At 42.5% G+C, this 17,069-nt stretch overlaps 1 protein-coding gene across 1 annotated transcript; it reads left to right on the top strand.

Moving 5' to 3' along the window:
* Nucleotides 1-1,981: 1,981 nt before the first annotated feature.
* MGC82342 (protein) lies at nucleotides 1,982-14,044 on the top strand (the record flags this gene model as incomplete). The annotated part of the gene is given in 8 exon segments (NM_001091932.1): nucleotides 1,982-2,163; nucleotides 5,114-5,225; nucleotides 7,047-7,111; nucleotides 7,890-7,916; nucleotides 10,143-10,238; nucleotides 11,324-11,376; nucleotides 12,214-12,324; nucleotides 13,460-14,044. Coding segments are annotated over 8 exon segments (756 nt in total). The 3' UTR covers nucleotides 13,599-14,044.
* Between the last annotated feature and the right edge of the window lie 3,025 nt (nucleotides 14,045-17,069).

Raw genomic sequence — 17,069 nt, 5'->3', positions numbered from 1 at the left:
CAGTGAGTGTATAAGGACTGTACCTGTGCAATGTGAGAGTAACAGTTCAGTGAGTGAGTAGAACACAGTGAGTGTATAAGGACTGTACCTGTGCAACGTGAGAGTAACAGTTCAGTGAGTGAGTAGAACACAATGGGGGTTACTTTATAAAGTTTGCACAGCGCATATATATTCAGAAATGGTTGTAATCACCATGTGTCTTTCCAAATGCTAAAATGTGGCACGGCTGTGCCCGTCTTTCTGTTTTTTGCGAATTTACATTGAAAATACCTTTTCGAGAATGACTGGCAAATGAGATGGGTGTTTGTGTGAGTTCACCCACAGGTTGTTTTGAGCAAAAATAGCATTGACAGTAACTTAAATTCACAATTTGCGAAACTGTTTTGCAAATATTTTCTCCGCCACCAAAGTTGTGGCGTAATTCAAACACAAATGGGGTTGCCACCTTTTCTAGAAAAATATACCGGCCTTAGCCCCACCCCAATCCCGCCCAAAGCCACACCCCTATTAAGCTCCCCATAGACGCAACGATTCTTCTTGCCGAACGACCGTTTTTAGGGAAGTCCGACCAATCCTTCGAAATTATCGTGCGGTTAGTGGGATTCGAACGATCGTACATCTTACGATTTTTCGGCCGACATCTGTCAGGAAATTGATCGGCCAGGTCAAAAAATCTTTGTCGGCCCCAGTGCAATCTCTCTATGTCTGCAGGGCCAAGCAGGCAGCTCCCCTTTGTTTTCCTGCCAAATTGGTCTTTTTAGTTGGTGGTAAATTCGTACGATCATACAATCGTTCTGAGAAGATCGTGGTCTCGATGAGGATCTGATCTTTTAAAAATCTCAACATCTATGGCCAGCTTTAAAGCCCCCAGTCACGCTGACGCCGCCCACAAATCTTCTCATCATCACGCGAGAGTGCGCCGCAGCGCAGCCCGTATAGCTGAGCAGGGGAATTTGGAGCAGGGAGGGAGGGTGGAGGGAGCAGCGAAGCTGCTTAAAAGTAAGTGGCATTTCTCCCCACAAAAAAATGACAATGTAATTGCCGGTATTATCTTAATACCGGCACCGGCCTCCATACCTGTTTTACCGGCTAGGCTTGGAATTTACCGGCCAGGTAGCAACCTTAAACACAAAGTGTGCACATAATATTCCCAATTTACGATTGACATATTTATAAAGCTCTTATAGACATTCACATTGCGAAAACAAATTCGCAATTCTGTTTGCGCCACACTCTTTCAGTTTTATAAACGTAACCAGGCGCAGGGCAAATATATTCACTGTGCGAACCAATCTGCCCTGCGCCAAGTTTCTAAATGAGCCTCAGTGAGTAGAGGTCAGTAGTGAAAGGATTCCTTCACTGTCTGTTGCTACACAGCATCGGGTTCGGTATCCAGGAAGCGCCTAGCCGACAGCTCCTATGGAATTATGGGTAATGTAGTCCAAAACATTATGTGCCGCGCTAAAAGGCTACTATCATAGAGACGAAAACACGGCCAGCGCGTCCTACACGGACTTTACACTGGCGCCATCTATGACACTGGAATCAATAGCTACGAAGTCTTTACACATAATCTTGTAACTTTACTGTGGACCACCAGCTTTTTCCGGCAGGTTATTCATGGCGCTCACACACTGCTGGATGTACGAGGGTGATATACAAACAAAGCACCAGGCCAAAATATAACGAACTACAATTAATCCTAATAGGTCATTCCCAAATCCGTGACCGCTGCATAGTCTGTTCCTATGGCAACCTAGCAGCCGCCGCACTTTGGAACACCTGAAGTGAAACTCATCGTGCCCTCTAATTGGTGCTTTTAAATGGCACCGCTCATCCGGGGCGGTGACAATGAAAAAAAATGACAGCTAACCGGAAGTAGATTGATAAACGCGCATGCGTTCTGAACCGCCGAATTCCTAGCCGACACGTCAGTACGGAGCGCGACGGTGTCACGTGGTAGTCGTTAGTTCCTGCTGGTGACAGGCCCTGCGGCCGGTCCATTCTGCCATGTCTGACCTCGGCGACTGGTTCCGCAGTATCCCCTTGATTACTCGCTACTGGTTCGCCGCCTCCATAGCTGTGCCCCTCGTCGGGAAACTTGGTCTCATCAACGCTGTGAATCTTATCCTGTGGCCTGAAAATTTCCTGCATAAGTTCCAGGTCTGTCAATGCTGGGGTTTATTGTTGCCTGTTCCAACGCACTTACGTCTCTCTGATTTAAACTACATCTCCCAGTGTCCCCTGCCAGGCTGTTCCTACCTTGGAATGTTGAGTGTGTGTGTGAAGTGTGAAGATTCTTTATTGATTTTATTGTAGCGCCCCCCCACCTAAATGGTAGATTCCTGATTGACAGGGGCCCCTCTCACCTGTGCCCTGTTGCAGGTCAGATATGAATGTGATAGGGGGGGTTTGTTCTCTAGAGAGAGAAAGTGACAGACAATAGACTTGTGTATTTATTCTTTATTAGCAGCAATAGTAGGGCAACATGGGGCCCATTGACAGTAACTAATCACAGGGTATGTGGCCCCTAGACAGGACTGGACTGGGATTCAGAATAGGCCCTGGCATTCCAAGTACAAAGAGCCCTCACCAACCCACTTAAAGGAGAACTAAAACTTAACTAAAGAAGTAGGTAGAAATGTTGTACTTGATGTTTTGTGCTTCTGTATCAGCCCAAGGCAACCACAGCCCTTTAGCAGTAAAGATCTGTGTCTCCAAAGATGCCCCAGTAGCTCCCCATCTTCTTTTCTGCTGATTCACTGCACATGCTCTGTGCTGCTGTCAGAATAGAAATGTCACAATATAAGGCTGATTAGTAATTAATACAGATAATTACTACATGGCAGCACAGAAACCAGTGCAATTAGCATCAGAATTTAATAATCAGCAAACCTGTAGCATCAGCTTATATTACAGCCAGGGAAGCTCATTTTCTGCTGGATAATTAGTGACGAGCCCTAAGCTTAGCTTCTCAACAGCCAATCAGAGCCCACTGAGCATGTGAGTGTCACAGACACTTTCCAAGATGGTGACCCCCTGTGACAAGTTTGAAGTCCTGGATCATTGCTGCTATTGACAAGCTGAAACCTTAGCCTCGTGCAATAAGTTCACTATATAAAATATGCCATTTTAGCCACATTCTTTTCTAGGGTTTAGTTCTCTTTTCTGAATAGTCACTTTCTATGGCTTCTTACAGGAGCCCCTCTGGCATTTGCCAGAAGCCACAGATTACCAGTCCGAGGCTGCCCCTAGATATTTACTGAGCTTGTGGCAAGAGGGGCTCCTACTGAAGGAATAAAGGACAAATGTATCAGTACTTTCGCTCCCTAGAAATCCCATTCTCCCGATATTTATAATGTAGATCCGTGGCTCCAGCTGGCTGGGGATACAGAAGACCAGGCTATTCTAATAGCCTTAAATGAGCAAGGCAGACATGTCTGTTAAAATCAATTTTTATTTCAGTGCACCAGAATAGAACCCGCCCTCCCTCCACCTGCGCCTGCCTGAGCCCAACTTCAGGGTTCCTTTTATAGACCTACCCCGCCGATGACATCACAAGGGGCGGGGCGAGTGGCTATTAAACCGGAAGCCGGCAAATGGGTGCGTGAGGTCAGCCCAAACCCTAATCCCGCAGGTATTGGGCCGGCCCGCACATCGCTAGTGCACAGCCCATAAGAACCATTAGTGCTTACAGTTCCCGTTACTCGTGCAGCGGGCTGAATAAAGCCAGACACTGGTTGCTATTGGTTACTGCCCTGGTGCAGATTTGCCACTGTTGCTAAATGAGCCGGATAGTGTTCTGTTTTGTCGACACCTGAAACCAGTGTGGGATTCTGTTGGTAAAGAGGTGAAACTGAGCAGCTCAGTGTGGAACATCTGTTTGGGGAGGATGATCACATTTATTTTATTTTTTTTTAAGGGGAAAAATTGCCTCTTTGTGAGTAGATGCTTTCCCTTAAAGGGGTGGTTCACCTTTAAAGTAACTTTTATAATGTTATAGAACGACCAGTTCTAAGCAACTTTTCAATTGATTTTCATTAATTATTTTTTTATAGTTATTTGTCTTTTTCTTCTGATTCTTTGCAGCTTTCAAATGGGTGTCGCTGTCCCCTTTTTAAAAAAAGAATGCTCTGTAAGGCTACAAATGTATTGTTATTGTTAAAGTTGAAAGTTGAACTCGATGGACATGTGTCTTTTTTTCAACCTTACTTACTATGTTACTATGTTACTTTTTATTATTGGTCCTTCTATTCAGGCCTCTCCTATTCATATTCCAGTCTCTTGTTCAAATCAATGCATGGTTGCTAGGGGAATTTGGACCCTAGTTACCAGATTGGTTAAGAGCCAAATTGAAGAGCTGAATAAAAAAGCTAAATAACTCAAAAACCACAAATTATTAAAAATGAAAACAAATTGCAAGTTATCTCAGAATATCACTCTGTACATCATACTAAAAGTTATCTCAAAGGTGAACAACCCCTTTTAAAAGAGTTGTTCACCTTTAAATTAACTATCAGTATGATGTAGAGAGGGATATTCTGAGATAATTTGCAATTGGTTTTCATTTTTTATTATTTGTGATTATTGTTATTTCGCTTTTTATTCAGCAGCTCTCCAGTTTTGCAATTTCAGCCATCTGGTTGCTAGGGTTAATATTACCCTAGCAACCATGCATTGATTTGAATAAGAGACTGGAATATGAATAGAAGAGGTCTGAATAGAAAGATGAGTAATAATAAGTAGCAATAACAATACATTTGTAGCCTCACAGAGCATTTGTTTTTTAGATGGGGTCAGTGACCCCCATCTGAAAGCTGGAAAGTCTGAAGAAGAAGAAGGCAAATAATTCAAAATAAATAAATAAAAATAAATTAATAATGAAGACCAATTTAAAAGTTGCTTAGAAATAGCCATTCTATAACATACTAAAACTTAACTCAAAAGGTGAACCACCCCAGGCGTTAAAACATACATTGGGTTGGGAAAAGCATGTGTTCCCCAAATGTAGCATCCGTGTCTGTCTGTCCTTGATTTTTCCCACCCTGCACTGAAATGTGAGCTGCTTATGTTGCAATAACCCTTCCCTCTGTCTGTGCTTCCGTCCAAACAGATATGGAGACCGATCACGGCAACATTTTATTTCCCCGTGGGGCCCAAAACCGGCTTCTTGTACATGGTGAATTTGTACTTCCTTTATCAGTATTCCACAAGACTGGAAACAGGTTGGTAACTGAACCCCAGCTCCATATATATATATATGTGTATCACACGGATGTGTTTGCTCATGGGAGTATTCAAGGGGTGGTTCACCTTCAAGTAAACTTTTAGCAGGTTATAGTATGGCCAATTCTAAACAATTTTTCAATAGGTCTTCAATAGGTTTTTAAATTATTGCCTTCTTCCTCTGACTCTTTCCAGCTTTCAAATGGGGGTCACTGACCCCATCTGAAAACAAATGCTCCGTAAGGGTCAGGTCACACGCTCAGATTCAGGGAGATTAGTCGCCCGGTGACAAATCTCCTCTTCTTTGGGACAACTAATCTCCTCTATTATTACAGAGAAAAAGTAAATCTTATTCTTAAAATAAGATTTTAAAAATTAAAATGCAAATAATTCAAATTCTTAAAAATTTGAATTATTTGCATAAAATGGTGTGCGTAGGAGACGGCCTTTCCGTAATTTGGATCCTTCTGGATAATGGATCTCATATCTGTATAAATATTCCCCCTGTATGAAGCAAAATTCAGAAGGAGCAGCCCCTAATAGCCTGTACAGAGAGAGATACCATCAATTCTCCTAACACAGCATTGATTCAGGTTTAACAAAGTACAGGTATGGGATTTGTTTTCCAGAAACCCATTATCCAGAAAGCTCAGAATTACGGAAAGGCCGTCTCCCATAGACATATATATACTGTAATTAATCCTTATTGGAAGCACAGCCAGCCTATTGGGTTTATTTAATCTTTACATGATTTTCTAGAAGACTTAAAATATGAAGATCCAAATTACGGAAAGATCCATTATCCCATACCCGAATCGATTTTGTGGCCTTGAATTAGTTATTTTTTTTCCCGAACATCTCTCTCTTCCGTCTATAGTCTGTCTGTCTGTAGTCTGTCCGTACGGAGCACAACTGCTAATACATTTATGTTGGCACAAAGTTCCCCTTTGCATTAACCTTTAGTATGTTGTCTATGAGGGCTGTCCATCTGGAGGCCAATGGGCTAGATGTGGCCTACAGGAGATTATCCATGCCCCCCAGTCTGTTTTGTGGCCCCTGGCTTTTGAGCAAGTGGGATGAGTAATAATTGATCCATTACATTTAAAAAGTTGAACAGCACTGCCATATATAGACTCATTCTAAGCATCCTATCAGTTGGTCTTCATTCATTTATTATTATTTTTAAATAACTAGCTGCCCTATTCTAGTTGTTGCCAGTCTGCTTCTAAATATGCTCTCTGGTTGTCAAGGGTCATGGACCTTAGCAACCAAATTAGCTTGTCTGTAAGGCAATTGTTACTTAATTCTTCCCTTTTGATTCTCAAACTGTTCCCCGGTTGAGATTTTCTGTCAACGTGCAATGAGATCCTAGGATTCTAGGCAACTTTCTGTTATACATGGAATAATTTCAATGGTTCTACAGGTATAGGATCTGTTATCCAGAATGCTCGGGACCTGGGGGTTTCCGGGTAATGGATCTTTCCGTAATTTGGATCAATCGGCTTTTGCTCTGTTGTTTGAGGGAGAACCAGCAGTGCAGAGAATAAGAATAACAGTACTTGTTTCTCCCTTTTCTGCTCTCTGGTTCTGACTCCTGAAACAATGGTCTACAGGCTGCCAAACCGACTTCTGCTACAATCAGCTTTTGCTCTGTTGTTTGAGGGAGAACCAGCAGTGCAGAGAATATAAATAGCCAGACGGATACAGTAACATTTACACATAACTTTGGAAGCACTGAAAGTGCATCATGACTTTGTATTGTTATTTTCTGTCATTATTCACAAAACCGATTAAGTTGCTCCCGTCTTTCTCGTTTCTAGGCGCGTTCGATGGACGGCCAGCGGATTACGTCTTCATGCTTCTGTTTAACTGGATCTGCATTGTGGTATCCTTTACATACAAGTAGCGACAACAGAAATACTCTACATATTCGCCTTCACATAAATGCAGTTATTTGAGGATTAGCATTTTAATAAAATAAGTAATGTTTACCTTTATACAAAATGTCTATAGAAAAATTACCTCTGAATATACCATTTCTTTCTTTTGCAGGAGTTTGTGCAGGCACCAGGTGGGGGGGTCGATGACCCCTTTTTGCACAAGCCTGTGTCATTTCGTAGAAGCTCAGTGTAATATGAACTGCTAATATGTCTAACAGGAAACTAATACCTAGGGATGCGCTGAATCCACTATTTTGCGACTACTTCGCCAAAGATTTGGCTGAATACCGAAACGAATCCTAATTTACATATGCTAATTAGGGGTTGGTAGGGGAAACATCTTTTTACTTCCTGGTTTTGTGACAAAAAGTCTTGCAATTTCCCTCCCCACCCCTAATTTGCATATGCGGATTCGGATTTGGTTTAGCCTGGCAGAAGGGTTCAGCCGAATCCTGCTGAAAAAGGCCAAATCCCGAACCGGTGCATCCCTACTACTTCCTGCTTTTCAGCTCTCTAACTCTGAGTTAGTCAGTGACTATAAGGGGGGGGGGCAAATGGGACATAACTGTTACCAGGCTGTACCTTATATTACAGTGGGTGGTTCTGTTAAATGGCTGTGTCATGGATTGGATCTAGATTGATGCCAATAAAAGAGGTGGCACCATACAGCCCTGTACAGATCAGTCGTGTTTAACCTCTTATTATCTTTAACATTGCTGTAAGATCACTGGAGTCATAATGAACATGCAGGTAAGAAGCCATTTATACGTTGTTATATCTATGTCTGTCTATATGTACAGGATCCGTTATTCCGGAACCCTGTTATCCAGGAAACTCCGCATTAGTGTAGACTCCATTACAAGCAAATAATCCAAAATTTTCAAATTGATTTCCTTTTTCTTTGTAATCATAAAACAGTAGCTTGTACTTGATCCCAACTAAGATATAATTAATCCTTATTGGAAGCAAAACCAGCCTATTGGGTTTATTTAACGTTTACATGATTTTCTAGTACAGGTATGGGATCCATTATCCAGAAAGGCCGTCTTTCATAGACTCCATTTTATCTAAATAATCCAAATTTTTAAAAATGATTTCCTTTTTCTCTGTAATAATAAAACAGTACTTGTACTTGATCCCAACTAAGATATAATTAATCCTTATTGGAGGCAGAACCAGCCTATTGGGTTTATTTAGGGGCAGATTTACATAGGGTCGAATATCGAGGGTTAATTAACCCTCGATATTCGACTGCTGAATGTAAATCCTTCGACTTCGAATATCGAAGTCGAAGGATTTACCGCAAATAGTTCGTTCAAACGAAAAATCTTATCATTCGATTCAAAGGATTTTAATCCATCGATCAAACGATTTTTCTTCGACCTAAAAATTGTTAGCCTATGGGGGCACCTCGGTAGGTTTTAGGTGGCGAAGTAGGGGGTCGAAGTTTTTTTAAAGAGACAGTACTTCGAATATCGAATGGTCGAATATTCAAACGATTTTTAGTTTGAATCGTTCGAGTCGTAGTCGAAGGTCGAAGTAGCCAATTCGATGGTCAAAGTTGCCCAAAAAAAACATTTGAGATTCGAAGTTTTTTTTATTCTATTCCTTCACTCGAGCTAAGTAAATGGGCCCCTTAATGTTTACATTTTTTTTGTAGACCACCTAAGGTATGAAGATCCAAATTACAGAAAGGCCCAGGAAAAAACCCAGCTCCCAAGCATTCTGGATAACAGGTCCCATACTTATACATCATCAGTCTCTGCCCCCTTATCCAAATCTAAGGTCACTATCACATGCCTCAGGGTCAGTTTTATCAGCTGCCAATTAACCTGCCTGTATGTTTTTGGAACATGGGAGAAAACACTCAGACACAGGGAGAACAAACTCGCTTCTTGCAGATAGTTCCCTGCCTGGAATTAAAGGAGAACTAAACCCTAAAAATGAATATGTTTTATATAGTGAACTTATTGCACGAGGCTAAAGTTTGAGCTTGTCAATAGCAGCAATGATCCAGGACTTCAAACTTGTCACAGGGGGTCACCATCTTGGAAAGTGTCTGTGACACTCACATGCTCAGTGGGCTCTGATTGGCTGTTGAGAAGCTAAGCTTAGGGCTCGTCACTAATTATCCAGCAGAAAATGAGCTTCCCTGGCTGTAATATAAGCTGATGCTACAGGTATGCTGATTATTAAATTCTGATGCTAATTGCACTGGTTTCTGTGCTGCCATGTAGTAATTATCTGTATTAATTACTAATCAGCCTTATATTGTGACATTTCTATTCTATGTGTACTGTATATTGTGAGTGGGTCCCTAAGCTCAGTAAGTGACAGCAGCACAGAGCATGTGCAGTGAATCAGCAGAAAAGAAGATGGGGAGCTACTGGGGCATCTTTGGAGACACAGATCTTTACTGCTAAAGGGCTGTGGTTGCCTTGGGCTGGTACAGAAGCACAAAACACAATGTACAACATTTCTGCCTACTTCTTTAGTTAGGCTTTAGTTCTCCTTTAGGGCAGTCCGGCGACAAATCTCCTCTTCTTCGAGGCGACTAATCTCCCCGAACTGCCTCCTACCGGCTAGAATTAAATCCCCGTTAGGATGGCTTCATTTTTCAAAGTCGCCTGAAGTTTCCTCAACGACAGCAAGTTCAGAAAACAAAGCGCTCCGAGTGCTGGCGATTTACATCCTAACCGTCGGGAGGCAGTTTGGGGAGATTAGTCGTCCAGCGACAAATCTCTTCTTCGAGGCGACTAATCTCCCCGAATCTGACCGCGTGTCTCTGCCTTCAAGGGGGTTTGTAGTAACCTGCCCAGATGCAACAGGTGAGACTCACTGCTGATTGGCTGCCATTAGACCATTGTGTGTGAATGAGATAGGGATTTAGATTGCAGCATTTCCATGGTTTGTAGCACAGGAATAGGGGGAAGGAAACCGTATGTGAATATAACGTGACCTCTTTATATGTTTCAGCTGTTGATGATCCCCCTGATCATGTCGGTTCTGTATGTCTGGTCCCAGCTGAACAGAGACATGATTGTGTCATTCTGGTTCGGAACAAGATTTAAGGTGAGTCTCCCTCTTTCTGCCTTCAGATACTTAAAGGGGAAGTAAAGTGTAAAATAGAATAGGCTAGAAATGCTGTATTTTGTATACTAAACATAAACATGAACTTACTGCACCACAAGTCTAATCAAACAAATAATTTATGCTTTCAAAGTTGGCTACAGGGGGTCACCATCTTGTAACTTTGTTATACATCTTTGCAAGACTAAGACTGTGCACATGCTCAGTGTGGTCTGGGCTTCAGTTGGGAGGTTAACATTAGGGATCTTCATAAATTATCAAAACAGCACAAATAAAATCTGCCATAGAAGCTGATACAACAAGACTGATTAATAATCGGAATAAACAGACTGCACTGAGTCTGGGGATACAAATCTCTACATGGTCGCCGGCTGCTCTACAGGGAAAACAACAAAGCTGTTCAATAGTGATTTGCTGGCTCACCTGATACCCACGGGATGGGTCGGGCAGATTCGGGCCGACCTCGCACCCCCTTTTCCGGGTCGTGAGCGGGTCCGGGTTGAGCTCTTCTGCCTGCTCTCCCCGCTGGCGACTATACAATGCCAGCTTCCGACTTTCAGGTTCAACTTTTATAGTCGTGTGCCTGCTCGCCCCGCCCCTTTTGTTACGTCATTGGCGGGGCCAGTCGGTGCGGGTGTATAAAAGGAAGTCGGGCTTCGGCGGGTGGTTATTGGGCAGGTGCGAGTTGGGAAAAACCTGACTCGCACATCACTACTGCTCAAAGTCGGGGACGTAAGGAGGGGAGGCTCCCCCTGCCGTTTGAAGGTATGATTGTTTCCCTGCAGAGCAGTTAGGGACCATCTGAAGTTTCCTATCTGCAGCTGTCAGAGCAAGTAAAACGAAGGGGGAATTTCACTGTATACGTCAATATTATTATAAAAATGGAAAGAAAGTAAAAGAGATTTTAATTTTTTTTTCCTTTACATCCCCTTTAAGGCTCTTTATGAGCAGAGCAAGGTGTTGACTGGACCTGGTCCGGTAGTCGTACATGGTACCCAATGATTAGCAGCGATTCCAAGGCATTTAAAAAAAAAAAAATGTAAAAGAGATTCTTCTCTGTGTTGCAGGCCTGTTACCTTCCTTGGGTCATTCTTGGATTCAACTTTATTATTAGTGGATCGTAAGTCATTCCTTTATCTTCTTACTTCATATGCGCTTACTGTTGTTTAAAGGATACAATATCAGGTGAATCAAATCCTTCCCTGCCTGTGAGAACACCACCCAAACCCCCCCCCCATTTGCATATGCAAATTAGGGGCAGGGAGGGAAATTGCGTGACTTACTAGGAAGTAAAAAACGTTTTTCCCTTCCCCATATTAATTTGTATACGCAAAATAGGATTTGGATTCGGTTCAGTATTCGGCTGAATCTTTCGCGAAGGATTGGGGGGTTCGGCCGAATCCAAAATCGTGGATTCGGTACATCCGTAGAAAGCAGTGTCTGTCCCTTTCTATTCTCTGGTTCTATCAATGCAATGGGAGTCCGTTCTTCTCCAGGTCTGTAAATCAGACCGCGTTTTAGGAGTCAGAACAAGAACTGAAATATAAACCGCCATACGGATGCTCCTTTCAGTGACAACTGGGTTCACGCCTACCTTTATAACCACTGAAAATATTTCATTTATAATACACAAAAGCCATGAATATCTTGTTAATTATAACATTATAATGTCATCAGTTATAAACGGTGAGTTCTGATGTCATTTTTCTCACATGACTCACTGAAACTTGTGTATTATAATAAATAAAGTGGCCATTGTTGCAAAATATGAGGATATTAGAAGTAACCTCGGAGTTCCATGACCTGCCTTCTGCCTCATGGTTTTTATATGGTCATGAAACTCCTCGGTGACTTATAATATCCTTATATTTTACAATAGGGGGTACTTTATTCACTGTATAAATAAGGGACAATAATCTCAGCTTGGTACTAATTGCAGTTGCTGATTTGCTTGTAGGGTGGTCGATGAGCTGATTGGAAACCTGGTGGGACATCTCTACTACTTCCTAATGTTTAAATACCCCATGGATCTCGGAGGGAGGAGCTTTCTTTCCACGCCACAGTTTTTGTAAGTGAATGAAATATTGCTTTTAACCTTTTCAGTGCCAGAAGTAAATTGTGCCTGCTTAGGTTGGACGGCTTGAGCCCATCATGTAGCAGAATTCAATCTTTAGCTAAAGGGGAAAAATAAACCTGTGTTTGTATCAATTTTGTTTTGCCCACCTTTTCTGTGCGTTTGCGTACATTTGCGTACATTGCAAACACTTTTGCAATGTTCATTTTTTTTTAATGCCAAAATACTAAAGGTTAAAGCATTTTTCAGCATTTCTATTCTTGTTTCTGTAAGTACTGAGATCAGTAAAGGCAGCAACCGGGTCAGCCATAAATCTTCTAAGGACCACAGAAAACCCCCCTCATTGTGCTGACTCCGCTCCCAGCTCATACAGAAATAAATCATGGCAAGGAGATAAGACTGACGGGTTGGGAGACGTGGAGCGCGCACGTAGGATGTAGAAGAGAACATGTCACCGCATCGCCCTATTTGTGAAGACCGGAAGCAGAATTTTAGCATGTTATTTTTGAATCAAGCATTAAAAATTGTCAACTTTGTTCAGGATTGTAGTATTAGTGGAGGGGACTAAAACAGATTTTTTAGTTACGTTTTTTTGGTGTTACGGTTCCTTTAACATGAATGAATTTTGTTACAACAGCGCCACCTGCTGGTCATTTTCCCACCTGTCTGACCACCAAGTAGTCAAGGAAGTTGTCAGGAGAAAGAAAGAGGCTGCTCTGATGTTCTTCTGCTTAGGAAAGATGTGAGAAAGGTTTCTAATTTTATTCCTAAGCAAAGAATATCAGAGCAGCCTCTTTCTTTCTCCTCACAACTTCCTTGACTACTTGGTGGTCAGACTGGTGGAGCTGTTGTAACTAAATTAGGGATGCACCAAATCCACTTTATTTTACATTAAACTGAAAACGGCCGAATCCTGAACCAAATCCTGGATTCGGTGCATCCCTAAACTAAATGAATTCATATTAACAGCACATGTATCCCTTAATATCTTAGAATTAAAGAAAAATAATGAATGTACATTGCAAAATTGCTTAGAATAACATCCTCATCAATTTTACATTCACTTATCTTAAAGGTTTACTTATCCTTTAAAATACAAATTGCTGTTTTTGTTTCGATTTTCCCCCAGGTATCGCTGGTTTCCTAGCAGAAGAGGGGGCGTATCCGGATTCGGCGTCCCACCAGCCAGTGCCAGACGAGCGGAGGACGATCAGCCGGCAGCGGGTAGAAGACACAACTGGGGGCAAGGTTTTCGTCTAGGAGACTAGTGAAAAACACACTTGGTATCTCTTTAAAAAAAAGAGTGCGAGCAAGAACATTTTTTTTTACGTTTTCTTTGTAAATGTAGAACTTTCTGACTCTACCGCGCAGGATGCAGCAACTGAAACAGCCGCGGGCCAAATGAGGAGATTAAGTTGCGCCGATGTTGCAACTGATGCAAAAGCAACTATACATTCAGCCTGCTGTCTGTCCTGATTTGATTACTTTTCCTGAAAAATCACAGACCGGAAACATGTTGATTATTCTCAACAGAGTAGAATTAAAAATGTTATTTCCACCATAACCTGACAGTTTGGAGGTAACCGAGACAACCCGATTGTCAGCGGGTTCTGCACTTTTGTGTCTCTCTCTCCTGAGCAACATTTTCAGGTAAACGGATGTGAAGTTCTAGTAATGTCGGGGAGGAAATAAACAGAAATGTATTTAAACTTAAGTCCTTCACAAAACTTGTTTTTTTGCCGTCACTTGTTTTGACTTTCATTCTCTTTATCTCTTAGGAGAAGGAAAGCTACTGAAGCAGTTTATTGCCAATAGATTAGACGCAATAGTACAAGCTATAACACTATATTTATTCTGCAGAATGCTTTACCATACCTGAGTAAACAGCTCTAGAAGCTCTCTCTGTTTGTTTAGGATAGCAGCTGCCATATTAGCTTGGTGTGACATCACTTCCTGCCTGAGTCTTTCCCTGTTCATTGATAGCTCTGGGCTCAGATTACAGCAGGGAGGGGAGGAGGGAGGAGCAAACTGAGCATGCTCAAGACCAAGCCCTGGAAGTTTAAGGTGAAAACAGGAAGTCTGATACAGAAGCCCATGAGTACACAATAGAAGGAAAGAAATGTGATGTTTCTTCTGACAGAGGACTCAGAGCAGCATTACTTTGAGGGTTTACTGGTGTATTTATATAGTGGATAATGTACCCCCTACTGTAATTTATAAAGATATTATAAGCACCGAGGTCACATAACTCCTCGGTGCTTATAATATATTTATAAATTTTAAGTAGGGGGTACATTATATATTATAATCTACAGTTTCTAAGTTAAATTTTTACATCCTGTCCTTGCTTTTTACAAAATGCATTACTTTTTTTGGATGTTGTCCCTCCTTGTTGATTTTTTTCTTTCCCTCCATCCTTTTTGGTACCTGTATTTCTTTTGCTTTCTGTAGGCGCTTGCTCTGTGTGATGACATTTCTGCTGGATCAGAGATGGGGGTGGGGGCAAGGGAAGGAGAGGGAGTGAAACTTGATGGGAGGGGGGGAGCGAGACTTGCCATAGTGGATTGGAGGGGGAGCGAGTTTTGAGATGATTGATGGGAGGGGGAGTGAGACTTTTTCTGTCAGCAATATGGTTAGAAATCGTAACTCCTGATTCCTTTCTGTGTTTGCTCTCTTTTTTTCTGCTTTTTTACTCTGTTTAAAATTACCTCACAACAGTAAAGTAAGTTTTTCTCCTCACACAGGAAGTCACACCAGACATGCGATAGTTGGTGCGAGGGGGAATGAGATTTGAGATGATGGATGGCGGGGGGGAGCAAGACTTGCCATAGTGGACGGGAGGGGGAGTGAGAGTGGAGAGGAATGGTGTGAGGAAGGAAGCGACATCAGGGAGGCAGCTGCAGGTGACATGGGAGGAAGGAAAGTGCAGCCGATAGATGGGAGGCAGTGAAACAGGTGGAGCGTGTTAAGTGCGGGCGAAGCAAGGAAATGTGGCGCATGAAAGCCAAACTGCGGGAAGTAAGGGTAGAGGACAGAGCAGCAGCTACAAGTGCTGTCTCTTTAAGTTTATATACGGCGCGTTCTGACGCCATAACGCGCGCTTATAAGGATATAATTTACAGACTGTAGATTATATAAACCTTTCTGATGAAGCTTACTTAATTTTAGCCTTTCCTTCTCCTTAGGAAAAGGAAAACTATACCCCCTGAACAATGTAGGTCTCTATAAAAATATATTGCATAAAACAGCTCATGTGTAAAACCCTGCTTCATTCAGGGCAAGAGATGTAAAAGGGCAATATTTTACTTAAAGGAGAAGTAAACCCCTTAATAAGTCAAACTCTACCCCCATACCCTCCATACCTGTACAATGAATTTGTAACCCACCCTGCTGTTTGGCCTGGACACAAAGGCAAAATGTTTTGATGAAGCAGGAAGCGTCTCCTGTTGTTAAAGGACCAGTAACATTAAAAAAAATTGTTAGTACATAACGGAAAAAAAAAACACCAACACAAATTATACTTTATCTCTTAATAAAGACTTTTTGATTTTAAAGAAACTCTGCTTCCCCTCCTCTTCAGAAAAGGCGACAGGGCGACCATCCATAGAGCGGCGCTCGATTTCTCCTCCCTGGCTCTCTGCTGCTGGATCCTTTAGCTCCCACATTCCGTGCTTCCGCGTGCTTCCAGCATGAATGATGCGGCAGCTCTCTGCGCTGCTTTCCGCTACTTCTCTTTACTTTGCAGGGTCTTCTCCAGGATTGGCAATGAGGGTGATGACTGTGGCCCCTATGGAGGCTCCAGTCAGGATCCTTGGGCCCTTGTGAAGATGGCAGCAATGGAACGCTGGGGCCCCATCAGGATATTGGAGGTCCTACAGAGGTGCAGAGTGTGGCCCCTGAACAGCAGTCAGGCACAGAGCAGTAGCAGCGAAAGCAGAGGGGCATTGTTGGGAGCGGAGGGGAGCAGGAGCTGATGGAACAATAGAGGGAGGGAGGCTGGAAGGAGACAGGCGGAGGAAGAGATACAGGCAGCGGGGCTTGCGGGCGATATGAATCCGGGCAGAGCAGCCCCAGTCCCGCTGCAGCACAGTAAGCCCCTTCCGGATACAGCCCCAGCTCGGAGCCATGAATGCGGCGGAGGGTGCAGATGATGGAGGGGACCAGGAAGTAGGGAGGGAAGAGAAGTAGCGGAAAGCAAATCAGCTCAGAGGGCAGCCGTAGCGTTCATGCTGGAAGCACGGAATGTGGGAGCTAAAGGATCCAGCAGCAGAGAGCCAGGGAGGAGAAATTGAGCTCTGCTCCATGGATGGTCGCCCTATTGCCTTTTCTGAAGAGGAGGGGAAGCAGAGTTTCTGTAAGTTATTTCTTAATAAAGACTTTTTGATTTAAAGTATAATTTGTGTTGGTGGTTTTTTTTTGTTGTTATATACTAACAAATTTTTTAACTTTTTTTTGATGTTGCTGGTCCTTTAATCTGCTTATTTATATCACTTAGTGAACAGCAGAGGGCACCGAGAATACACATTCATTATAAAAGCAGAGGATAAATTGCATATACTGAAATCTAAAAAAAAAAAAAAAAAATCCGGTGAGAACACTGAGGAATTTTACTTTGTTCTATGTGGTTATACATCACCGTTAAGATTTGCTGCACTGGCCAGACTGAGAATCGTGTCTCATTGGTCAACGCCAGGATTGGCAGGTCTAATTTTCTAAACCAGCCAAAGTCGGCTACAAAA

The sequence above is a fragment of the Xenopus laevis genome, chromosome 6S, assembly GCF_017654675.1.
Source record: "Xenopus laevis strain J_2021 chromosome 6S, Xenopus_laevis_v10.1, whole genome shotgun sequence".
NCBI lineage: Eukaryota > Metazoa > Chordata > Amphibia > Anura > Pipidae > Xenopus > Xenopus laevis.
The sequence above is the reverse complement of the archived record's forward strand: the minus strand, read 5'-3'. Positions and strand labels throughout refer to the sequence as shown.